Source organism: Anomaloglossus baeobatrachus, chromosome 12, assembly GCF_048569485.1.
Source record: "Anomaloglossus baeobatrachus isolate aAnoBae1 chromosome 12, aAnoBae1.hap1, whole genome shotgun sequence".
Classification (NCBI taxonomy): domain Eukaryota; kingdom Metazoa; phylum Chordata; class Amphibia; order Anura; family Aromobatidae; genus Anomaloglossus; species Anomaloglossus baeobatrachus.
Window position 1 is genome coordinate 2,865,266 of NC_134364.1, and position 27,399 is coordinate 2,892,664.

At 59.5% G+C, this 27,399-nt stretch overlaps 1 protein-coding gene across 5 annotated transcripts in view; it reads left to right on the forward strand.

Annotated features, from left to right (window-relative positions):
• The first annotated feature begins 14,040 nt into the window (after positions 1–14,040).
• TMEM63C (transmembrane protein 63C) overlaps positions 14,041–27,399 on the forward strand; it is an 81,529-nt gene continuing 68,170 nt past the window's right edge. For 2 of the 5 annotated variants that reach the window (XM_075330849.1, XM_075330850.1), the window contains exon 1: positions 14,144–14,333. In XM_075330849.1, the coding sequence (XP_075186964.1) occupies positions 14,144–14,333 (190 nt within the window). The other 3 variants (XM_075330852.1, XM_075330851.1, XM_075330853.1) reach the window with 3 other exon arrangements.

The following is a 27,399-nucleotide window of genomic DNA, read 5'->3' on the forward strand; positions in this document are numbered from 1 at the left end:
GATTGCCCTCACTGTCTCCCGTGGTTGCCTGTTCCACTCCCTGATTGCTCTCACTGTCTCCCGTGGTCGCCTGTTTTACTCCCTGATTGCCCTCACTGCCTCCCGTGGTCGCCTGTTCCACTCCCTGATTGCCCTCACTGTCTCCCGTGGTTGCCTGTTCCACTCCCTGATTGCTCTCACTGTGGTCGCCTGTTCCACTCCCTGATTGCCCTCACTGTCTCCCGTGGTCGCCTGTTCCACTCCCTGACTGCCCTCACTGTCTCCCGTGGTCGCCTGTTCCACTCCCTGACTGCTCTCACTGTCTCCTGTGGTCGCCTGTTCCACTCCCTGACTGCCCTCACTGTCTCCCGTGGTCGCCTGTTCCACTCCCTGACTGCTCTCACTGTCTCCCGTGGTCACCTGTTCCACTCCCTGACTGCCCTCACTGCCTCCCGTGGTCGCCTGTTCCACTCCCTGACTGCTCTCACTGTCTCCCGTGGTCGCCTGTTCCACTCCCTGACTGCCCTCACTACCTCCCGTGGTCGCCTGTTCTTCTCCCTGACTGCCCTCACTGCCTCCCGTGGTCGCCTGTTCCACTCCCTGATTGCCCTCACTGTCTCCCGTGGTTGCCTGTTCCACTCCCTGATTGCTCTCACTGTCTCCCGTGGTTGCCTGTTTTACTCCCTGATTGCCCTCACTGCCTCCCGTGGTCGCCTGTTCCACTCCCTGATTGCCCTCACTGTCTCCCGTGGTCGCCTGTTCCACTCCCTGACTGCCCTCACTGTCTCCCGTGGTCGCCTGTTCCACTCCCTGACTGCACTCACTGTCTCCCGTGGTCGCCTGTTCCACTCCCTGACTGCCCTCACTGTCTCCCGTGGTCGCCTCTTCCACTCCCTGACTGCTCTCACTGTCTCCCGTGGTCACCTGTTCCACTCCCTGACTGCCCTCACTGCCTCCCGTGGTCGCCTGTTCCACTCCCTGACTGCTCTCACTGCCTCCCGTGGTCGCCTGTTCCACTCCCTGACTGCTCTCACTGCCTCCCGTGGTCGCCTGTTCCACTCCCTGACTGCTCTCACTGTCTCCCGTGGTCGCCTGTTCCACTCCCTGACTGCCCTCACTGTCTCCTGTGGTCGCCTGTTTCACTCTCTGACTGCTCTCACTGTCTCCCGTGGTCACCTGTTCCACTCCCTGACTGCCCTCACTGTCTCCCGTGGTCACCTGATCCACTCCCTGACTGCCCTCACTGTCTCCCATGGTCGTCTGTTCCACTCCCTGACTGCCCTCACTGCCTCCCGTGGTCGCCTGTTTTACTCCCTGATTGCCCTCACTGTCTCCCGTGGTTGCCTGTTCCACTCCCTGATTGCTCTCACTGTCTCCCGTGGTCGCCTGTTTTACTCCCTGATTGCCCTCACTGCCTCCCGTGGTTGCCTGTTCCACTCCCTGATTGCTCTCACTGTGGTCGCCTGTTCCACTCCCTGATTGCCCTCACTGTGGTCGCCTGTTCCACTCCCTGACTGCCCTCACTGTCTCCCGTGGTCGCCTGTTCCACTCCCTGACTGCTCTCACTGTCTCCTGTGGTCGCCTGTTCCACTCCCTGACTGCCCTCACTGTCTCCCGTGGTCGCCTGTTCCACTCCCTGACTGCTCTCACTGTCTCCCGTGGTCACCTGTTCCACTCCCTGACTGCCCTCACTGCCTCCCGTGGTCGCCTGTTCCACTCCCTGACTGCTCTCACTGTCTCCCGTGGTCGCCTGTTCCACTCCCTGACTGCTCTCACTGTCTCCCGTGGTCGCCTGTTCCACTCCCTGACTGCCCTCACTGTCTCCCGTGGTCGCCTGTTCCACTCCCTGACTGCTCTCACTGTCTCCCGTGGTCGCCTGTTCCTCTCCCTGACTGCCCTCACTGTCTCCCGTGGTCGCCTGTTTCACTCCCTGACTGCTCTCACTGTCTCCCATGGTCGCCTGTTCCACCCCTGACTGCTCTCACTGTCTCCCGTGGTCGCCTGTTTTACTCCCTGACTGCCCTCACTGTCTCCCGTGGTCGCCTGTTTTACTCCCTGACTGCCCTCACTGTCTCCCGTGGTCGCCTGTTCCACTCCCTGAGTGCTCTCACTGTCTCCCGTGGTCGCCTGTTCCACTCCCTGACTGCCCTCACTGTCTCCCGTGGTCGCCTGATCCACACCTGACTGCCCTCACTGTCAGATAGTTTTTCCTAATGTCTAATCTGAATCTCCTTCCTTTAAGTTTCCTCTCATTGCTTCTTGTACTTCCTTGTACTATGAGAATAAGGTGGTTCCCTCTGTGACCTCCTTTCAGATATTTGTAGACCGCTATTAAGTCACCTCTCAGCCTTCTCTCTAGTTCTTGTAGCCGTTCTTCATAGGACATGGTCTGCAGACCTTCTACCATCTTGGTGGCTCTTCTCTGGACTTGCTCCAATATATCGATGTCTTTCTTGAATTGGGGGCACAGAACTGTACATGGTATTCCAGGTAAGGTCTGCCCAGGGCAGAGTATAGGGGAATAATCACCGCTCTTCATCTAGATTCAATGCTTGTCTTGATACATCCCAGAATGTTGTTGACTTTTTAGTTGCTGCTCCGCATTGTTGGCTCATGTTGAATGTGGGATCCACTATTCTGCCCCGGTCCGTTTCCCCGGTGCCATCACCTCGTTCTATTCCTCCCATACTACCATACTATATCTGCTCTTTACATTTCTGTTACCAGATGTAGGACTTTGCACTTGTCCCTGGTAAGCTCCATTCTGTTCTCCTCGGCCCATTGTTCAGTGTCTAGATCCTTTTGAATCCGCTCTTTCCTCTCTAGTGTTGGCTCCTTCTACTAACCCTAACCCTATCTTAGTATCATCTGCAAATTTTATGAGTTTCCCAATAATTCCATTATCCAGATCATGTATACAGATATTACACAGCACTGGGTCCAGGACAAAGCCCTGCAGATATTACACAGCACTGGGTCCAGGACAAAGCCCTGTAGATATTAAACAGCACTGGGTCCAGGACAGAGCCCTACGGATATTACACAGCACTGGCCCCAGGACAGAGCCTTGCGGATATTACACAGCACTGGGTCCAGGACAGAGCCTTGCGGATATTACACAGCACTGGCCCCAGGACAGAGCCTTGTGGATATTACACAGCACTGAGCCCAGGACAGAGCCCTGCGTATATCACACAGCACTGAGCCCAGGACAGAGCCCTGCTGACATCACACAGCACTGGCCCCAGGACAGAGCCCTGCGGATATTACACAGCACTGGCCCAGGACAGAGCCTTGCGGATATCACACAGCACTGGCCCCAGGACAGAGCCCTGCGGATATCACACAGCACTGGCCCCAGGACAGAGCCCTGCGGATATCACACAGCACTGGCCCCAGGACAGAGCCCTGCGGATATTACACAGCACTGGGCCAGGACAGAGCCTTGTGGATATTACACAGCACTGGGCCCAGGACAGAGCCCTGCGGATATCACACAGCACTGGCCCCAGGACAGAGCCCTGCGGATATTACACAGCACTGGGCCAGGACAGAGCCTTGTGGATATTACACAGCACTGGGCCAGGACAGAGCCCTGCGGATATTACACAGCACTGGCCCCAGGACAGAGCCCTGCGGATATTACACAGCACTGGCCCAGGACAGAGCCTTGCGGATATCACACAGCACTGGCCAGGACAGAGCCCTGCGGATATTACACAGCACTGGGCCCAGGACAGAGCCTTGCGGATATTACACAGCACTGGGCCCAGGACAGAGCCTTGCAGATATTACACAGCACTGGCCCCAGGACAGAGCCCTGTGGATATTACACAGCACTGGGCCCAGGACAGAGCCTTGTGGATATTACACAGCACTGGGCCCAGGACAGAGCCTTGCAGATATTACACAGCACTGGCCCCAGGACAGAGCCCTGCTGACATCACACAGCACTGGCCCCAGGACAGAGCCCTGCGGATATTACACAGCACTGGGCCCAGGACAGAGCCCTGCTGACATCACACAGCACTGGCCCCAGGACAGAGCCCTGCGGATATTACACAGCACTGGGCCAGGACAGAGCCTTGCGGATATTACACAGCACTGAGCCCAGGACAGAGCCTTGCGGATATTACACAGCACTGAGCCCAGGACAGAGCCTTGCGGATATCACACAGCACTGGCCCAGGACAGAGCCCTGTGGATATCACACAGCACTGGCCCAGGACAGAGCCTTGCGGATATTACACAGCACTGGGCCCAGGACAGAGCCTTGCAGATATTACACAGCACTGGCCCAGGACAGAGCCCTGCCGATATTACACAGCACTGGCCCAGGACAGAGCCTTGCGGATATTACACAGCACTGAGCCCAGGACAGAGCCCTGTGGATATTACAAAGCACTGGGCCCAGGACAGAGCCTTGCGCATATTACACAGCACTAGGCCCAGGACAGAGCCCTGCCGATATTACACAGCACTGGCCCAGGACAGAGCCTTGCAGATATTACACAGCACTGAGCCCAGGACAGAGCCCTGTGGATATTACACAGCACTGGGTCCAGGACAGAGCCCTGCTGACATCACACAGCACTGGCCCCAGGACAGAGCCCTGCGGATATTACACAGCACTGGCCCCAGGACAGAGCCCTGCTGACATCACACAGCACTGGCCCCAGGACAGAGCCCTGCGGATATTACACAGCACTGGGCCAGGACAGAGCCTTGCAGATATTACACAGCACTGGCCCAGGACAGAGCCCTGCCGATATTACACAGCACTGGCCCAGGACAGAGCCTTGCGGATATTACACAGCACTGAGCCCAGGACAGAGCCCTGCGGATATTACACAGCACTGGCCCAGGACAGAGCCCTGCCGATATTACACAGCACTGGCCCAGGACAGAGCCCTGCCGATATTACACAGCACTGGCCCAGGACAGAGCCTTGCGGATATTACACAGCACTGAGCCCAGGACAGAGCCTTGCGGATATTACACAGCACTGAGCCCAGGACAGAGCCTTGCGGATATCACACAGCACTGGCCCAGGACAGAGCCCTGTGGATATCACACAGCACTGGCCCAGGACAGAGCCTTGCGGATATTACACAGCACTGGGCCCAGGACAGAGCCTTGCAGATATTACACAGCACTGGCCCAGGACAGAGCCCTGCCGATATTACACAGCACTGGCCCAGGACAGAGCCTTGCGGATATTACACAGCACTGAGCCCAGGACAGAGCCCTGTGGATATTACAAAGCACTGGGCCCAGGACAGAGCCTTGCGCATATTACACAGCACTAGGCCCAGGACAGAGCCCTGCCGATATTACACAGCACTGGCCCAGGACAGAGCCTTGCAGATATTACACAGCACTGAGCCCAGGACAGAGCCCTGTGGATATTACACAGCACTGGGTCCAGGACAGAGCCTTGTGGATATTACACAGCACTGGGTCCAGGACAAAGCCTTGCAGATATTACACAGCACTGGCCCAGCACAGAGCCTTGCGGATATCACACAGCACTGGCCCAGGACAGGGCCTTGTGGATATTACACAGCACTGAGCCCAGGACAGAGCCTTACGGATATTACACAGCACTGGCCCAGGACAGGGCCCTGCAGATATTACACAGCACTGGCCCAGGACAGAGCCTTGCGGATATTACACAGCACTGGCCGAGGACAGAGCCCTGCGGATATTACACAGCACTGGGCCCAGGACAGAGCCTTGCGGATATTACACAGCACTGGGCCCAGGACAGAGCCTTGCAGATATTACACAGCACTGGCCCCAGGACAGAGCCCTGCGGATATCACACAGCACTGGCCCCAGGACAGAGCCCTGCGGATATTACACAGCACTGGGCCAGGACAGAGCCTTGTGGATATTACACAGCACTGGGCCCAGGACAGAGCCTTGCTGATATCACACAGCACTGGCCCAGGACAGAGCCCTGCGGATATCACACAGCACTGGCCCAGGACAGGGCCTTGTGGATATTACACAGCACTGAGCCCAGGACAGAGCCTTACGGATATTACACAGCACTGGCCCAGGACAGAGCGCTGCAGATATTACACAGCACTGGCCCAGGACAGAGCCTTGCGGATATTACACAGCACTGGCCAGGACAGAGCCCTGCGGATATTACACAGCACTGGGCCCAGGACAGAGCCTTGCGGATATTACACAGCACTGGGCCCAGGACAGAGCCTTGCAGATATTACACAGCACTGGCCCCAGGACAGAGCCCTGCGGATATCACACAGCACTGGCCCCAGGACAGAGCCCTGCGGATATTACACAGCACTGGGCCAGGACAGAGCCTTGTGGATATTACACAGCACTGGGCCCAGGACAGAGCCTTGCAGATATTACACAACACTGGCCCCAGGACAGAGCCCTGCGTATATCACACAGCACTGGCCCCAGGACAGAGCCCTGCGGATATCACACAGCACTGGCCCCAGGACAGAGCCCTGCGGATATTACACAGCACTGGCCCAGGACAGAGCCTTGCGGATATCACACAGCACTAGCCCAGGACAGAGCCCTGCGGATATCACACAGCACTGGCCCCAGGACAGAGCCCTGCGGATATTACACAGCACTGAGCCCAGGACAGAGCCCTGTGGATATTACACAGCACTGGGTCCAGGACAGAGCCTTGCGGATATTACACAGCACTGGGCCCAGGACAGAGCCTTGCGCATATTACACTGCACTAGGCCCAGGACAGAGCCCTGACGATATTACACAGCACTGGCCCAGGACAGAGCCTTGCGGATATTACACAACACTCGGCCCAGGACAGAGCTCTGCGGATATTACACAGCACTGAGCCCAGGACAGAGCCTTGCGGATATTACACAGCACTGGCCCCAGGACAGAGCCCTGAGGATATTACGCAGCACTGAGCCCAGGACAGAGCCTTACAGATATTACACAGCACTGGGCCAGAACAGAGCCTTGTGGATATTCCACAGCACTGGCCCAGGACAGAGCCTTGCAGATATTACACAGCACTGGCCCCAGGACAGAGCCTTGCGGATATCACACAGCACTGGCCCAGGACAGAGCCCTGCGGATATCACACAGCACTGGCCCAGGACAGGGCCTTGTGGATATTACACAGTACTGAGCCCAGGACAGAGCCTTACGGATATTACACAGCACTGGCCCAGGACAGAGCCTTGCGGCAATTACACAGCACTGGCCAGGACAGAGCCCTGCGGATATTACACAGCACTGGGCCCAGGACAGAGCCTTGCGGATATTACACAGCACTGGGCCCAGGACAGAGCCTTGCAGATATTACACAGCACTGGCCCCAGGACAGAGCCCTGCGGATATCACACAGCACTGGCCCCAGGACAGAGCCCTGCGGATATTACACAGCACTGGGCCAGGACAGAGCCTTGTGGATATTACACAGCACTGGGCCCAGGACAGAGCCTTGTGGATATTACACAGCACTGGCCCCAGGACAGAGCCCTGCGTATATCACACAGCACTGGCCCCAGGACAGAGCCCTGCGGATATCACACAGCACTGGCCCCAGGACAGAGCCTTGCGGATGTTACACAGCAATGGGCCAGGACAGAGCCTTGCAGATATTACACAGCACTGGCCCAGGACAGAGCCTTACGGATATCACACAGCACTGGCCCAGGACAGAGCCCTGCGGATATCACACAGCACTGGCCCAGGACAGGGCCTTGTGGATATTACACAGCACTGAGCCCAGGACAGAGCCTTGTGGATATTACACAGCACTGGCCCAGGACAGAGCCTTGCGGATATTACACAGCACTGGCCCGGGACAGAGCCTTACAGATATTACACAGCACTGAGCCCAGGAGAGAACCTTACAGATATTACACAGCACTGGCCCAGGACAGAGCCTTACAGATATTACACAGCACTGAGCCCAAGACAGAGCCTTACAGCTATTACACAGCACTGGCCCAGGACAGAGCCTTACAGATATTACACAGCACTGGCCCAGGACAGAGCCTTACAGATATTACACAGCACTGGCCCAGGACAGAGCCTTACAGATATTACACAGCAATGGCCCAGGACAGAGCCTTACAGATATTACACAGCACTGAGCCCAGGACAGAGCCTTACAGATATTACACAGCACTAGCCCAGGACAGAGCCTTACAGATATTACACAGCACTGGCCCAGGACAGAGCCTTTCAGATATTACACAGCACTGAGCCCAAGACAGAGCCTTACAGATATTACACAGCACTAGCCCAGGACAGAGCCTTACAGATATTACACAGCACTGGCCCAGGACAGAGCCTTACAGATATTACACAGCACTGGCCCAGGACAGAGCCTTACAGATATTACACAGCACTGGCCCAGGACAGAGCCTTACAGATATTACACAGCAATGGCCCAGGACAGAGCCTTACAGATATTACACAGCACTGAGCCCAGGACAGAGCCTTACAGATATTACACAGCACTGGCCCAAGACAGAGCCTTACAGATATTACACAGCACTGGCCCAGGACAGAGCCTTTCAGATATTACACAACACTGGCCCAGGACAGAGCCTTACAGATATTACACAGCACTGGCCCAGGACAGAGCCTTACAGATATTACACAGCACTGGCCCAGGACAGAGCCTTACAGATATTACACAGCAATGGCCCAGGACAGAGCCTTACAGATATTACACAGCACTGAGCCCAGGACAGAGCCTTACAGATATTACACAGCACTGGCCCAGGACAGAGCCTTACAGATATTACACAGCAATGGCCCAGGACAGAGCCTTACAGATATTACACAGCACTGGGCCAAGGACACAGAATTGTGGATATTTTTTTCTCTATCTCGTTCCGTTTTCGAGATAAAAACGCTAACTCCGTTTTTTTCCACCAGGTGGCGCTATAGGTGGTTTCATTGCGTAGCGCATGGCTACCTTACTATACCTAGACACCACTTCTATGCCTATAGCTGCCGCCGTTCTCAAGTTAATGGAGGTGGACAGGATATGGGTGGACACACTGTATAGGTGGTAGCCTGAATATATAGGTGGCAGCCCCACATATAGGTCGTAGCCCCTTTATATAGGCAAGAATCCCTGTATATAGGTGGCAGCCCCTGTATATAGGTGGCAGCCCCTGTATATAGGCGGCAGTCCCTGTATATAGGTGATTGTCCCTGTATATAGGCGGCAGTCCCTGTATATAGGTGATTATTCCTGTATATAGGCGGCAGCCCCTGTATATAGGTGATAGTCCCTGTATATAGGCGGCAGTCCCTGTATATAGGTGATTATCTCTGTATATAGGCGGCAGCCCCTGTATATAGGTGATAGTCCCTGTATATAGGCGGCAGTTCCTGTATATAGGTGATAGTCCCTGTATATAGGCGGCAGCCCCTGTATATAGACGGTAGTCCCTGTATATAGGTGGCAGCCCATGTATATAGGCGGCAGCCCCTGTATATAGGTGATTGTCCCTGTATATAGGCGGCAGCCCCTGTATATAGACGGTAGTCCCTGTATATAGGTGGCAGCCCATAGGTGGCAGTCCCTGTATATAGGTGAGTGTCCCTGTATATAGGCGGCAGCCCCTGTATATAGGTGATTGTCCCTGTATATAGGTGGCAGCCCCTGTATATAGGTGATTGTCCCTGTATATAGGCGGCAGCCCCTGTATATAGGTGATTGTCCCTGTATAAAGGCGGCAGCCCCTGTATATAGGTAATTGTCCCTGTATATAGGTGGCAGCCCCTGTATATAGGTGATTGTCCCTGTATATAGGCGGCAGTCCCTGTATATAGGTAATTGTCCCTGTATATAGGTGGCAGCCCCTGTATATAGGTGATTGTCCCTGTATATAGGCGGCAGCCCCTGTATATAGGTGATTGTCCCTGTATATAGGCGGCAGCCCCTGTATATAGGTAATTGTCCCTGTATATAGGCGGCAGCCCCTGTATATAGGTGATTGTCCCTGTATATAGGCGGCAGTCCCTGTATATAGGTAATTGTCCCTGTATATAGGTGGGAGCCCCTGTATATAGGTGATTGTCCCTGTATATAGGCGGCAGCCCCTGTATATAGGTGATTGTCCCTGTATATAGGCGGCAGCACCTGTATATAGGTGATTGTCCCTGTATATAGGTGGTAGCCCCTGTATATGTGATTATCCCTGTATATAGGTGATTGTCCCTGTATATAGGTGATAGTCCCTGTGTATAGGCGGCAGCCCCTGTACATAGGTGATAGTCCTTGTATATAGGCGGCAGCCCCTTTATATAGGTGATTGTCCCTGTATATAGGCGGCAGACCCTGTATATAGGTGATAGTTCCTGAATATAGGTGGCAGTCCCTATATATAGGTGGTAGCCCCTGTATATAGGTGATAGTCCCTGTATATAGGCGGCAGTCCCTGTATATAGGTGATTGTCCCTGTATATAGGCGATTGTCCCTGTATATAGGCGGCAGTCCCTGTATATAGGTGATTGTCCCTGTATATAGGCGGCAGCCCCGGAATATAGGTGATTGCCCCTGCATATAGGCGGCAGCCCCTGTATATAGGTGATAGTCCCTGTATATAGGTACCAGTCCCTGTATATAGGTGATTGTCCCTGTATATAGGTGATTGTCCCTGTATATAGGCGGCAGCCCCTGTATATAGGTGATAGCCCCTGTATATAGGCGACAGTCCCTGTATATAGGTGACAGCCCCTATATATAGGTGATTATTCCTGTATATAGGCGGCAGCCCCTGTATATAGGTGATCATCCCTGTATATAGGTGGCAGTCCCTGTATATAGGTGATTGTCCCTGTATATAGGCGGCAGCCCCTGCATATAGGTGATTGTCCCTGTATATAGGCGGCAGCCCCTGTATATAGGTGACAGTCCCTGTGTATAGGTGGCAGTCCCTGTATATAGGTGATTGTCCCTGTATATAGGCGGCAGCCCCTGTATATAGGTGATAGTCCCTGTATATAGGCGGCAGCCCCTGTATATAGACGGTAGTCCCTGTATATAGGTGGCAGCCCATGTATATAGGCGGCAGTCCCTGTATATAGGTGATTGTCCCTGTATATGGGCGGCAGTCCCTGTATATAGGTGATTGTCCCTGTATATAGGCGGCAGCCCCTGTATATAGGTGATTGTCCCTGTATATAGGCGGCAGCCCCTGTATATAGGTGATTGTCCCTGTATATAGGCGGCAGCCCCTGTATATAGGTGATTGCCCCTGCATATAGGCGGCAGCCCCTGTATATAGGTGATTGCCCCTGCATATAGGCGGCAGCCCCTGTATATAGGTGATAGTCCCTGTATATAGGTGCCAGTCCCTGTATATAGGTGATTGTCCCTGTATATAGGTGATTGTCCCTGTATATAGGCGGCAGCCCCTGTATATAGGTGATAGCCCCTGTATATAGGCGGCAGTCCCTGTATATAGGTGACAGCCCCTATATATAGGTGATTATTCCTGTATATAGGCGGCAGCCCCTGTATATAGGTGATCATCCCTGTATATAGGCGACAGTCCCTGTATATAGGTGATTGTCCCTGTATATAGGTGATTGTCCCTGTATATAGGCGGCAATCCTGTATATAGGTGATTGTCCCTGTATATAGGCGGCAGACCCTGTATATAGGTGATTGTCCCTGTATATAGGTGGAAGCCCCTGTATATAGGCGGCAGTACCTGTATATAGGTGATTATCCCTGTATATAGGCGGCAGCCCCTGCATATAGGTGATTGTCCCTGTATATAGGTGGCAGCCCCTGTATATAGGTGATAGTCCCTGTATATAGGTGGCAGTCCCTGTATATAGGCGATTGTCCCTGTATATAGGCGGCAGCCCCTGTATATAGGTGATAGCCCCTGTATATATGCGGCAGTCCCTGTATATAGGCGGCAGCCCCTATATATAGGTGATTATTCCTGTATATAGGTGGCAGTCCCTGTATATAGGTGATTGTCCCTGTATATAGGCGGCAGCCGCTGCATATAGGTGATTGTCCCTGTATATAGGCGGCAGCCCCTGTATATAGGTGATAGTCCCTGTATATAGGTGATAGTCCCTGTATATAGGTGGCAGTCCCTGTATATAGGTGATAGTCCTTGTATATAGGCGGCAGCCCCTGTATATAGACGGTAGTCCCTGTATATAGGTGGCAGCCCATGTATATAGGTGGCAGCACCTGTATATAGGCGGCAGTCCCTGTATATAGGTGATTGTCCCTGTATATAGGCGGCAGTCCCTGTATATAGGTGATTATCTCTGTATATAGGCGGCAGCCCCTGTATATAGGTGATAGTCCCTGTATATAGGCGGCAGTTCCTGTATATAGGCGGCAGCCCCTGTATATAGACGGTAGTCCCTGTATATAGGTGGCAGCCCATATATATAGGCGGCAGCCCCTGTATATAGGTGATTGTCCCTGTATATAGGCGGCAGCCCCTGTATATAGGTGATTGTCCCTGTATATAGGCGGCAGCCCCTGTATATAGGTGATTGTCCCTGTATATAGGCGGCAGCCCCTGTATATAGGTGATTGTCCCTGTATATAGGCGGCAGCCCCTGTATATAGGTGATTGTCCCTGTATATAGGCGGCAGCCCCTGTATATAGGTGATTGCCCCTGCATATAGGCGGCAGCCCCTGTATATAGGTGATAGTCCCTGTATATAGGCGGCAGTCCCTGTATATAGGTGATTGTCCCTGTATATAGGCGGCAGCCCCTGTATATAGGTGATTGCCCCTGTATATAGGCGGCAGCCCCTGTATATAGGTGATAGTCCCTGTATATAGGTGGCAGTCCCTGTATATAGGTGATTGTCCCTGTATATAGGTGATTGTCCCTGTATATAGGCGGCAGCCCCTGTATGTAGGTGATAGCCCCTGTATATAGGCGGCATTCCCTGTATATAGGCGACAACCCCTATATATAGGTGATTATTCCTGTATATAGGCGGCAGCCCCTGTATATAGGTGATAGTCCCTGTATATAGGTGGCAGTCCCTGTATATAGGTGATTGTCCCTGTATATAGGTGATTGTCCCTGTATATAGGCGGCAGCCCCTGTATGTAGGTGATAGCCCCTGTACGTAGGTGATAGCCCCTGTACATAGGCGGCAGTCCCTGTATATAGGTGATTATTCCTGTATATAGGCGGCAGCCCCTGTATATAGGTGATGATCCCTGTATATAGGCGGCAGTCCTTGTATATAGGTGATTGTCCCTGTATATAGGCGGCAGTCCCTGTATATAGGTGATTGTCCCTGTATATAGGCGGCAGCCCCTGTATATAGGCGGCAGCCCCTGTATATAGGTGATAGTCCCTGTATATAGGTGGCAGTCCCTGTATATAGGTGATTGTCCCTGTATATAGGTGATTGTCCCTGTATATAGGCGGCAGCCCCTGTATGTGATAGCCCCTGTATATAGGCGGCATTCCCTGTATATAGGCGACAACCCCTATATATAGGTGATTATTCCTGTATATAGGCGGCAGCCCCTGTATATAGGTGATAGTCCCTGTATATAGGTGGCAGTCCCTGTATATAGGTGATTGTCCCTGTATATAGGTGATTGTCCCTGTATATAGGCGGCAGCCCCTGTATGTAGGTGATAGCCCCTGTATATAGGCGGCAGTCCCTGTATATAGGCGACAGCCCCTATATATAGGTGATTATTCCTGTATATAGGCGGCAGCCCCTGTATATAGGTGATGATCCCTGTATATAGGCGGCAGTCCTTGTATATAGGTGATTGTCCCTGTATATAGGCGGCAGACCCTGTATATAGGTGATTGTCCCTGTATATAGGCGGCACCCCTGTATATAGGTGATTGTCCCTGTATATTGGCGGCAGCCCCTGTATATAGGTGATTGTCCCTGTATATAGGTGGCAGCCCCTGTATATAGGCGGCAGCCCCTGCATATAGGCGATTGTCCCTGTATATAAGCGGCAGCCCCTGTATATAGGTGATTGTCCCTGTATATAAGCGGCAGCCCCTGTATATAGGTGATTGTCCCTGTATATCGGTGATTGTCCCTCCTTCCCGCCGCTCGGCGCTGATGTCAGGAGGCGGCGCCGGGATCGCTGGGGGTCGGCGGAGGCTCCGGTGCTGCGGCGGGTGTCAGGTGAGGGGGGGATGTTTGTGTTTTGGGCGGATGCTCTGAGCCTTGTTCCGCCTGTGACACATTATAGCGACTGCACCTGCCGTAATGTCTGGAGTGCGAGCGCCCGGGCCCGGAGCACAGGAACCGGGGCCCCACCGCGTGTAAGAGCGGGAGCCACCGGGGAGAGGACGGTACAGAGGAGCCACAGAGGGAGAGAGGACGGTACAGAGGGAATACCGGGGAGAGGACGGGACAGAGGGAATACCGGGGAGAGGACGGGACAGAGGGAATACCGGGGAGAGAGGACGGTACAGAGGGAATACCGGGGAGAGAGGACGGTACAGAGGGAATACCGGGGAGAGAGGACGGGACAGAGGGAATACCGGGGAGAGGACGGGACAGAGGGAATACCGGGGAGAGAGGACGGTACAGAGGGAATACCGGGGAGAGAGGACGGTACAGAGGGAATACCGGGGAGAGAGGACGGGACAGAGGGAATACCGGGGAGAGGACGGTACAGAGGGAATACCGGGGAGAGGACGGTACAGAGGGTCCACAGACAGAGAGGACGGTACAGAGGGGCCACCGGGGAGAGAGGACGGGACAGAGGGAATACCGGGGAGAGAGGACGGTACAGAGGGAATACCGGGGAGAGGACGGTACAGAGGGAATACCGGGGAGAGAGGACGGTACAGAGGGAATACCGGGGAGAGAGGACGGTACAGAGGGAATACCGGGGAGAGAGGACGGTACAGAGGAGCCACAGACAGAGAGGACGGTACAGAGGAGCCACAGACAGAGAGGACGGTACAGAGGGGCCACAGACAGAGAGGACGGGACAGAGGGAATACCGGGGAGAGGACGGGACAGAGGGAATACCGGGGAGAGGACGGTACAGAGGGGCCACAGAGGGAGAGAGGACGGTACAGAGGGGCCACAGACAGAGAGGACGGTACAGAGGGGCCACAGAGGGAGAGAGGACGGTACAGAGGGAATACCGGGGAGAGAGGACGGTACAGAGGGAATACCGGGGAGAGAGGACGGTACAGAGGGAATACCGGGGAGAGAGGACGGTACAGAGGGAATACCGGGGAGAGAGGACGGTACAGAGGGAATACCGGGGAGAGAGGACGGTACAGAGGGAATACCGGGGAGAGAGGACGGTACAGAGGGAATACCGGGGAGAGGACGGTACAGAGGGAATACCGGGGAGAGAGGACGGGACAGAGGGAATACCGGGGAGAGAGGACGGTACAGAGGGAATACCGGGGAGAGAGGACGGTACAGAGGGAATACCGGGGAGAGAGGACGGTACAGAGGGAATACCGGGGAGAGAGGACGGTACAGAGGGAATACCGGGGAGAGGACGGTACAGAGGGAATACCGGGGAGAGAGGACGGTACAGAGGGAATACCGGGGAGAGAGGACGGTACAGAGGGAATACCGGGGAGAGAGGACGGTACAGAGGGAATACCGGGGAGAGAGGACGGTACAGAGGGAATACCGGGGAGAGAGGACGGTACAGAGGGAATACCGGGGAGAGAGGACGGTACAGAGGGAATACCGGGGAGAGAGGACGGTACAGAGGGAATACCGGGGAGAGAGGACGGGACAGAGGGAATACCGGGGAGAGGACGGTACAGAGGGAATACCGGGGAGAGGACGGTACAGAGGGTCCACAGACAGAGAGGACGGTACAGAGGGGCCACCGGGGAGAGAGGACGGGACAGAGGGAATACCGGGGAGAGAGGACGGTACAGAGGGAATACCGGGGAGAGGACGGTACAGAGGGAATACCGGGGAGAGAGGACGGTACAGAGGGAATACCGGGGAGAGAGGACGGTACAGAGGGAATACCGGGGAGAGAGGACGGGACAGAGGAGCCACAGACAGAGAGGACGGTACAGAGGAGCCACAGACAGAGAGGACGGTACAGAGGGGCCACAGACAGAGAGGACGGTACAGAGGGAATACCGGGGAGAGGACGGGACAGAGGGAATACCGGGGAGAGGACGGTACAGAGGGGCCACAGAGGGAGAGAGGACGGTACAGAGGGGCCACAGACAGAGAGGACGGTACAGAGGGGCCACAGAGGGAGAGAGGACGGTACAGAGGGAATACCGGGGAGAGAGGACGGTACAGAGGGAATACCGGGGAGAGAGGACGGTACAGAGGGAATACCGGGGAGAGAGGACGGTACAGAGGGAATACCGGGGAGAGAGGACGGTACAGAGGGAATACCGGGGAGAGAGGACGGTACAGAGGGAATACCGGGGAGAGAGGACGGTACAGAGGGAATACCGGGGAGAGGACGGTACAGAGGGAATACCGGGGAGAGAGGACGGGACAGAGGGAATACCGGGGAGAGAGGACGGTACAGAGGGAATACCGGGGAGAGAGGACGGTACAGAGGGAATACCGGGGAGAGAGGACGGTACAGAGGGAATACCGGGGAGAGAGGACGGTACAGAGGGAATACCGGGGAGAGGACGGTACAGAGGGAATACCGGGGAGAGAGGACGGTACAGAGGGAATACCGGGGAGAGAGGACGGTACAGAGGGAATACCGGGGAGAGAGGACGGTACAGAGGGAATACCGGGGAGAGAGGACGGTACAGAGGGAATACCGGGGAGAGAGGACGGTACAGAGGGAATACCGGGGAGAGAGGACGGTACAGAGGGAATACCGGGGAGAGAGGACGGTACAGAGGGAATACCGGGGAGAGAGGACGGTACAGAGGGAATACCGGGGAGAGAGGACGGGACAGAGGGAATACCGGGGAGAGGACGGTACAGAGGGAATACCGGGGAGAGGACGGTACAGAGGGTCCACAGACAGAGAGGACGGTACAGAGGGAATACCGGGGAGAGGACTGGACAGAGGGGCCACAGACAGAGAGGACGGTACAGAGGGGCCACAGACAGAGAGGACGGTACAGAGGGAATACCGGGGAGAGGACGGTACAGAGGGTCCACAGACAGAGAGGACGGTACAGAGGGTCCACAGACAGAGAGGACGGTACAGAGGGGCCACAGACAGAGAGGACGGTTCAGAAGGTCCACAGACAGAGAGGACGGTACAGAGGGGACACCGGGGGGAGAGGACGGTACAGAGGGGACACCGGGGGGAGAGGACGGTACAGAGGGGACACCGGGGGGAGAGGACGGTACAGAGGGTCCACAGACAGAGAGGACGGTACAGAGGGTCCACAGACAGAGAGGACGGTACAGAGGGGCCACAGACAGAGAGGACGGTACAGAGGGGCCACAGACAGAGAGGACGGTACAGAGGGGCCACAGACAGAGAGGACGGTACAGAGGGGCCACAGACAGAGAGGACGGTACAGAGGGAATACCGGGGAGAGGACTGGACAGAGGGGCCACAGACAGAGAGGACGGTACAGAGGGGCCACAGACAGAGAGGACGGTACAGAGGGAATACCGGGGAGAGGACTGGACAGAGGGGCCACAGACAGAGAGGACGGTACAGAGGGGCCACAGACAGAGGACGGTACAGAGGGAATACCGGGGAGAGGACGGTACAGAGGGTCCACAGACAGAGAGGACGGTACAGAGGGTCCACAGACAGAGAGGACGGTACAGAGGGTCCACAGACAGAGAGGACGGTACAGAGGGGCCACAGACAGAGAGGACGGTACAGAGGGTCCACAGACAGAGAGGACGGTACAGAGGGGCCACAGACAGAGAGGACGGTACAGAGGGTCCACAGACAGAGAGGACGGTACAGAGGGTCCACAGACAGAGAGGACGGTACAGAGGGTCCACAGACAGAGAGGACGGTACAGAGGGGCCACAGACAGAGAGGACGGTACAGAGGGTCCACAGACAGAGAGGACGGTACAGAGGGTCCACAGACAGAGAGGACGGTACAGAGGGGCCACAGAGGGAGAGAGGACGGTACAGAGGGTCCACAGACAGAGAGGACGGTACAGAGGGGCCACAGACAGAGAGGACGGTACAGAGGGTCCACAGACAGAGAGGACGGTACAGAGGGGCCACAGACAGAGAGGACGGTACAGAGGGGCCACAGACAGAGAGGACGGTACAGAGGGTCCACAGACAGAGAGGACGGTACAGAGGGGCCACAGACAGAGAGGACGGTACAGAGGGGCCACAGACAGAGAGGACGGTACAGAGGGTCCACAGACAGAGAGGACGGTACAGAGGGTCCACAGACAGAGAGGACGGTACAGAGGGGCCACAGACAGAGAGGACGGTACAGAGGGGCCACAGACAGAGAGGACGGTACAGAGGGGCCACAGACAGAGAGGACGGTACAGAGGGGCCACAGACAGAGAGGACGGTACAGAGGGTCCACAGACAGAGAGGACGGTACAGAGGGGCCACAGAGGGAGAGAGGACGGTACAGAGGGAATACCGGGGAGAGGACGGGGCAGGGGAGCCACAGAGGGAGAGAGGACGGTACAGAGGGGACACCGGGGGGAGAGGACGGGACAGAGGGAATACCGGGGAGAGGACGGTACAGAGGGAATACCGGGAAGAGAGGACGGGACAGAGGGAATACCGGGGAGAGGACGGGACAGAGGGAATACCGGGGAGAGGACGGGACAGAGGGAATACCGGGGAGAGGACGGGACAGAGGGAATACCGGGGAGAGGACGGGACAGAGGGAATACCGGGGAGAGGACGGTACAGAGGGTCCACAGACAGAGAGGACGGTACAGAGGGTCCACAGACAGAGAGGACGGTACAGAGGGTCCACAGACAGAGAGGACGGTACAGAGGGTCCACAGACAGAGAGGACGGTACAGAGGGTCCACAGACAGAGAGGACGGTACAGAGGGTCCACAGACAGAGAGGACGGTACAGAGGGTCCACAGACAGAGAGGACGGTACAGAGGGTCCACAGACAGAGAGGACGGTACAGAGGGTCCACAGACAGAGAGGACGGTACAGAGGGTCCACCGGGGAGAGGACGGTACAGAGGGTCCACCGGGGAGAGGACGGTACAGAGGGTCCACCGGGGAGAGGACGGTACAGAGGGTCCACCGGGGAGAGGACGGTACAGAGGGTCCACCGGGGAGAGGACGGTACAGAGGGTCCACCGGGGAGAGGACGGTACAGAGGGTCCACCGGGGAGAGGACGGTACAGAGGGTCCACCGGGGAGAGGACGGTACAGAGGGTCCACCGGGGAGAGGACGGTACAGAGGGTCCACCGGGGAGAGGACGGTACAGAGGGTCCACCGGGGAGAGGACGGTACAGAGGGTCCACCGGGGAGAGGACGGTACAGAGGGTCCACCGGGGAGAGGACGGTACAGAGGGTCCACCGGGGAGAGGACGGTACAGAGGGTCCACCGGGGAGAGGACGGTACAGAGGGTCCACCGGGGAGAGGACGGTACAGAGGGTCCACCGGGGAGAGGACGGTACAGAGGGTCCACCGGGGAGAGGACGGTACAGAGGGTCCACCGGGGAGAGGACGGTACAGAGGGTCCACCGGGGAGAGGACGGTACAGAGGGTCCACCGGGGAAAGGACGGTACAGAGGGAATACCGGGGAGAGGACGGTACAGAGGGGCCACGGACAGAGAGGACGGTACAGAGGGACCACCGGGGGAGAGGACGGTACAGAGGGGCCACCGGGGGAGAGGACGGTACAGAGGGGCCACCGGGGGAGAGGACGGTACAGAGGGGCCACCGGGGGAGAAGACGGTACAGAGGGGCCACCGGGGGAGAGGACGGTACAGAGGGGCCACCGGGGGAGAGGACGGTACAGAGGGGCCACCGGGGGAGAGGACGGTACAGAGGGGCCACCGGGGGAGAGGACGGTACAGAGGGGCCACCGGGGGAGAGGACGGTACAGAGGGGCCACCGGGGGAGAGGACGGTACAGAGGGGCCACCGGGGGAGAGGAAGGTACAGAGGGGCCACCAGGGAGAGGAAGGTACAGAGGGGCCACCAGGGAGAGGAAGGTACAGAGGGGCCATAGAGAGAGAGGACGGTACAGAGGGTCCACCGGGGAGAGGACGGTACAGAGGGGCCACCAGGGAGAGGAAGGTACAGAGGGGCCATAGAGAGAGAGGACGGTACAGAGGGGCCACCGGGGGGAGAGGACGGTACAGAGGGGCCACCGGGGGGAGAGGACGGTACAGAGGGGCCACCGGGGGGAGAGGACGGTACAGAGGGGCCACCGGGGGGGAGAGTACGGTACAGAGGGTCCACCGGGGGAGAGGACGGTACAGAGGGTCCACCGGGGGAGAGGACGGTACAGAGGGTCCACCGGGGGAGAGGACGGTACAGAGGGTCCACCGGGGAGAGGACGGTACAGAGGGTCCACCGGGGAGAGGACGGTACAGAGGGTCCACCGGGGAGAGGACGGTACAGAGGGTCCACCGGGGAGAGGACGGTACAGAGGGTCCACCGGGGAGAGGACGGTACAGAGGGTCCACCGGGGAGAGGACGGTACAGAGGGTCCACCGGGGAGAGGACGGTACAGAGGGTCCACCGGGGAGAGGACGGTACAGAGGCTCCACCGGGGAGAGGACGGTACAGAGGGTCCACCGGGGAGAGGACGGTACAGAGGGTCCACCGGGGAGAGGACGGTACAGAGGGTCCACCGGGGAGAGGACAGTACAGAGGGTCCACCGGGGAGAGGACGGTACAGAGGGGCCACCGAGGACAGGACAGTACAGAGGGGCCATAGACAGAGAGGACGGGACAGAGGGGCCACAGGGCGAGCCACAGAGGGAGAAATGATGGTACAGATGGGCCACAGGGTGAGAGACACCAGGGGAGAGAGGACGGTACAGGCGGGCCACAGGAAGGAGGACGGTACAGAGGGGCCACAGAGGGAGAGAGGATGGTACAGATGGGCCACAGGGAAGGAGGACGGTACAGAGGGTCCACCGTGGGAGAGGACGGTACAGAGGGTCCACCGTGGGAGAGGACGGTACAGAGGGGCCACCGAGGACAGGACGGTACAGAGGGGCCATAGACAGAGAGGACGGACAGAGGGGCCACAGGGCGAGCCACAGAGGGAGAAATTGATGGTACAGATGGGCCACAGGGTGAGAGACACCAGGGGAGAGAGGACGGTACAGGCGGGCCACAGGAAGGAGGACGGTACAGAGGGGCCACAGAGGGAGAGAGGATGGTACAGATGGGCCACAGGGAAGGAGGACGGTACAGAGGGTCCACCGTGGGAGAGGACGGTACAGAGGGTCCACCGTGGGAGAGGACGGTACAGAGGGTCCACCGTGGGAGAGGACGGTACAGAGGGTCCACCGTGGGAGAGGACGGTACAGAGGGTCCACCGTGGGAGAGGACGGTACAGAGGGTCCACCGTGGGAGAGGACGGTACAGAGGGTCCACCGTGGGAGAGGACGGTACAGAGGGTCCACCGTGGGAGAGGACGGTACAGAGGGGCCACCGTGGGAGAGGACGGTACAGAGGGGCCACCGTGGGAGAGGACGGTACAGAGGGGCCACCGGGGGAGAGGACGGTACAGAGGGGCCACCGGGGGAGAGGACGGTACAGAGGGGCCACCGGGGGAGAGGACGGTACAGAGGGGCCACCGGGGGAGAGGACGGTACAGAGGGGCCACCGGGGGAGAGGACGGTACAGAGGGGCCACCGGGGGAGAGGACGGTACAGAGGGGCCACCGGGGGAGAGGACGGTACAGAGGGGCCACCGGGGGAGAGGACGGTACAGAGGGGCCACCGGGGGAGAGGACGGTACAGAGGGGCCACCGGGGGAGAGGACGGTACAGAGGGGCCACCGGGGGAGAGGACGGTACAGAGGGGCCACCGGGGGAGAGGACGGTACAGAGGGGCCACCGGGGGAGAGGACGGTACAGAGGGGCCACCGGGGGAGAGGACGGTACAGAGGGGCCACCGGGGGAGAGGACGGTACAGAGGGGCCACCGGGGGAGAGGACGGTACAGAGGGGCCACCGGGGGAGAGGACGGTACAGAGGGGCCACCGGGGGAGAGGACGGTACAGAGGGGCCACCGGGGGAGAGGACGGTACAGAGGGGCCACCGGGGGAGAGGACGGTACAGAGGGGCCACCGGGGGAGAGGACGGTACAGAGGGGCCACCGGGGGAGAGGACGGTACAGAGGGGCCACCGGGGGAGAGGACGGTACAGAGGGGCCACCGGGGGAGAGGACGGTACAGAGGGGCCACCGGGGGAGAGGACGGTACAGAGGGGCCACCGGGGGAGAGGACGGTACAGAGGGGCCACCGGGGGAGAGGACGGTACAGAGGGGCCACCGGGGGAGAGGACGGTACAGAGGGGCCACCGGGGGAGAGGACGGTACAGAGGGGCCACCGGGGGAGAGGACGGTACAGAGGGGCCACCGGGGGACAGGACGGTACAGAGGGGCCACCGAGGACAGGACGGTACAGAGGGTCCACCGGGGAGAGGACGGTACAGAGGGTCCACTGGGAAGGAGGACGGTACAGAGGGGCCACTGGGGGGAGGACGGTACAGAGGGGCCACTGGGGGGAGGACGGTACAGAGGGGCCACCGAGGACAGGACGGTACAGAGGGGCCACCAGGGAGAGGAAGGTACAGAGGGGCCACCAGGGAGAGGAAGGTACAGAGGGGCCATAGAGAGAGAGGACGGTACAGAGGGTCCACCGGGGAGAGGACGGTACAGAGGGGCCACCAGGGAGAGGAAGGTACAGAGGGTCCACCGGGGGAGAGGAAGGTACAGAGGGGCCACCAGGGAGAGGACGGTACAGAGGGGCCACCGGGGGAGAGGACGGTACAGAGGGGCCACCGGGGGACAGGACGGTACAGAGGGGCCACCGAGGACAGGACGGTACAGAGGGTCCACCGGGGAGAGGACGGTACAGAGGGTCCACTGGGAAGGAGGACGGTACAGAGGGGCCACTGGGGGGAGGACGGTACAGAGGGGCCACTGGGGGGAGGACGGTACAGAGGGGCCACCGAGGACAGGACGGTACAGAGGGGTCACCGAGGACAGGACGGTACAGAGGGGCCACCAGGGAGAGGACGGTACAGAGGGGCCACCAGGGAGAGGAAGGTACAGAGGGGCCACCAGGGAGAGGAAGGTACAGAGGGGCCATAGAGAGAGAGGACGGTACAGAGGGTCCACCGGGGAGAGGACGGTACAGAGGGTACATAGACAGAGAGGACGGTACAGAGGGGCCATCGGGGGGAGAGGACGGTACAGAGGGTCCACCGGGGAGAGGACGGTACAGAGGGTCCACCGGGGAGAGGACGGTACAGAGGGTCCACCGGGGAGAGGACGGTACAGAGGGTACACCGGGAAGAGGACGGTACAGAGGGTCCACCGGGGAGAGGACGGTACAGAGGGTCCACCGGGGAGAGGACGGTACAGAGGGTCCACCGGGGAGAGGACGGTACAGAGGGTCCACCGGGGAGAGGACGGTACAGAGGGTCCACCGGGGAGAGGACGGTACAGAGGGTCCACCGGGGAGAGGACGGTACAGAGGGTCCACCGGGGAGAGGACGGTACAGAGGGTCCACCGGGGAGAGGACGGTACAGAGGGTCCACCGGGGAGAGGACGGTACAGAGGGTCCACCGGGGAGAGGACGGTACAGAGGGTCCACCGGGGAGAGGACGGTACAGAGGGTCCACCGGGGAGAGGACGGTACAGAGGGTCCACCGGGGAGAGGACGGTACAGAGGGTCCACCGGGGAGAGGACGGTACAGAGGGTCCACCGGGGAGAGGACGGTACAGAGGGTCCACCGGGGAGAGGACGGTACAGAGGGTCCACCGGGGAGAGGACGGTACAGAGGGTCCACCGGGGAGAGGACGGTACAGAGGGAATACCGGGGAGAGGACGGTACAGAGGGGCCACGGACAGAGAGGACGGTACAGAGGGACCACCGGGGGAGAGGACGGTACAGAGGGGCCACCGGGGGAGAGGACGGTACAGAGGGGCCACCGGGGGAGAGGACGGTACAGAGGGGCCACCGGGGGAGAGGACGGTACAGAGGGGCCACCGGGGGAGAGGACGGTACAGAGGGGCCACCGGGGGAGAGGACGGTACAGAGGGGCCACCGGGGGAGAGGACGGTACAGAGGGGCCACCGGGGGAGAGGACGGTACAGAGGGGCCACCGGGGGAGAGGACGGTACAGAGGGGCCACCGGGGGAGAGGACGGTACAGAGGGGCCACCGGGGGAGAGGAAGGTACAGAGGGGCCACCAGGGAGAGGAAGGTACAGAGGGGCCACCAGGGAGAGGAAGGTACAGAGGGGCCATAGAGAGAGAGGACGGTACAGAGGGTCCACCGGGGAGAGGACGGTACAGAGGGGCCACCAGGGAGAGGAAGGTACAGAGGGTCCACCGGGGGAGAGGAAGGTACAGAGGGGCCACCAGGGAGAGGACGGTACAGAGGGTCCACCGGGGAGAGGACGGTACAGAGGGTCCACCGGGGAGAGGACGGTACAGAGGGTCCACCGGGGAGAGGACGGTACAGAGGGTCCACCGGGGAGAGGACGGTACAGAGGGTCCACCGGGGAGAGGACGGTACAGAGGGTCCACCGGGGAGAGGACGGTACAGAGGGTCCACCGGGGAGAGGACGGTACAGAGGGTCCACCGGGGAGAGGACGGTACAGAGGGGCCACCGGGGGAGAGGACGGTACAGAGGGGCCACCGGGGGAGAGGACGGTACAGAGGGTCCACCGGGGAGAGGACGGTACAGAGGGTCCACCGGGGAGAGGACGGTACAGAGGGTCCACCGGGGAGAGGACGGTACAGAGGGTCCACCGGGGAGAGGACGGTACAGAGGGTCCACCGGGGAGAGGACGGTACAGAGGGTCCACCGGGGAGAGGACGGTACAGAGGGGCCACCGGGGGAGAGGACGGTACAGAGGGGCCACCGGGGGAGAGGACGGTACAGAGGGGCCACCGGGGGAGAGGACGGTACAGAGGGGCCACCGGGGGAGAGGACGGTACAGAGGGGCCACCGGGGGAGAGGACGGTACAGGGGGGCCATCGGGGGAGAGGACGGTACAGAGGGGCCACCGGGGGAGAGGACGGTACAGGGGGGCCACCGGGGGAGAGGACGGTACAGGGGGGCCACCGGGGGAGAGGACGGTACAGGGGGGCCACCGGGGGAGAGGACGGTACAGGGGGGCCACCGGGGGAGAGGACGGTACAGAGGGGCCACCGGGGGAGAGGACGGTACAGAGGGGCCACCGGGGGAGAGGACGGTACAGAGGGGCCACCGGGGGAGAGGACGGTACAGAGGGGCCACCGGGGGAGAGGACGGTACAGAGGGGCCACCGGGGGAGAGGACGGTACAGAGGGGCCACCGGGGGAGAGGACGGTACAGAGGGGCCACCGGGGGAGAGGACGGTACAGAGGGGCCACCGGGGGAGAGGACGGTACAGAGGGGCCACCGGGGGAGAGGACGGTACAGAGGGGCCACCGGGGGAGAGGACGGTACAGAGGGGCCACCGGGGGAGAGGACGGTACAGAGGGGCCACCGGGGGAGAGGACGGTACAGAGGGGCCACCGGGGAGAGGACGGTACAGAGGGGCCACCGGGGGAGAGGACGGTACAGAGGGGCCACCGGGGGAGAGGACGGTACAGAGGGGCCACCGGGGGAGAGGACGGTACAGAGGGGCCACCGGGGGAGAGGACGGTACAGAGGGGCCACCGGGGGAGAGGACGGTACAGAGGGGCCACCGGGGGAGAGGACGGTACAGAGGGGCCACCGGGGGAGAGGACGGTACAGAGGGGCCACCGGGGGAGAGGACGGTACAGAGGGGCCACCGGGGGAGAGGACGGTACAGAGGGGCCACCGGGGGAGAGGACGGTACAGAGGGGCCACCGGGGGAGAGGACGGTACAGAGGGGCCACCGGGGGAGAGGACGGTACAGAGGGGCCACCGGGGGGAGAGGACGGTACAGAGGGGCCACCGGGGGAGAGGACGGTACAGAGGGGCCACCGGGGGAGAGGACGGTACAGAGGGGCCACCGGGGGAGAGGACGGTACAGAGGGGCCACCGGGGGAGAGGACGGTACAGAGGGGCCACCGGGGGAGAGGACGGTACAGAGGGGCCACCTGGGGGAGAGGACGGTACAGAGGGGCCACCGAGAACAGGACGGTACAGAGGGGCCACCGAGGACAGGACGGTACAGAGGGTCCACCGGGGAGAGGACGGTACAGAGGGTCCACTGGGAAGGAGGACGGTACAGAGGGGCCACTGGGGGGAGGACGGTACAGAGGGGCCACCGGGGGGGAGGACGGTACAGAGGGGCCACCGAGGACAGGACGGTACAGAGGGGGTCACCGAGGACAGGACGGTACAGAGGGGGCCACCGAGGACAGGACGGTACAGAGGGGCCACCAGGGAGAGGACGGTACAGAGGGGCCACCAGGGAGAGGAAGGTACAGAGGGGCCACCAGGGAGAGGAAGGTACAGAGGGGCCATAGAGAGAGAGGACGGTACAGAGGGTCCACCGGGGAGAGGACGGTACAGAGGGTACATAGACAGAGAGGACGGTACAGAGGGGCCATCGGGGGGAAGAGGACGGTACAGAGGGTCCACCGGGGAGAGGACGGTACAGAGGGTCCACCGGGGAGAGGACGGTACAGAGGGTCCACCGGGGGAGAGGACGGTACAGAGGGTCCACCGGGGAGAGGACGGTACAGAGGGTCCACCGGGGAGAGGACGGTACAGAGGGTCCACCGGGGAGAGGACGGTGCAGAGGGGCCACCGGGGGGGAGAGGACGGTACAGAGGGGCCACCGGGGGAGAGGACGGTACAGAGGGGCCACCGGGGGGAGAGGACGGTACAGAGGGGCCACCGGGGGAGAGGACGGTACAGAGGGGCCACGGGGGAGAGGACGGTACAGAGGGGCCACCGGGGGAGAGGACGGTACAGAGGGGCCACCGGGGGAGAGGACGGTACAGAGGGGCCACCGGGGGGGAGAGGACGGTACAGAGGGGCCACCGGGGGGAGAGGACGGTACAGAGGGGCCACCGGGGGGAGAGGACGGTACAGAGGGTCCACCGGGGGGGAGAGGACGGTACAGAGGGTCCACCGGGGGGGAGAGGACGGTACAAAGGGTCCACCGGGGGAGAGGACGGTACAGAGGGTCCACCGGGGGAGAGGACGGTACAGAGGGGCCACCGAGCACAGGACTGTACAGAGGGTCCACCGGGGAGAGGACGGTACAGAGGGGCCACCGAGGACAGACGGTACAGAGGGGCCATAGACAGAGAGGACGGGACAGAGGGGCCACAGGGCGGGCCACAGGGCGAGCCACAGAGGGAGAAATGATGGTACAGATGGGCCACAGG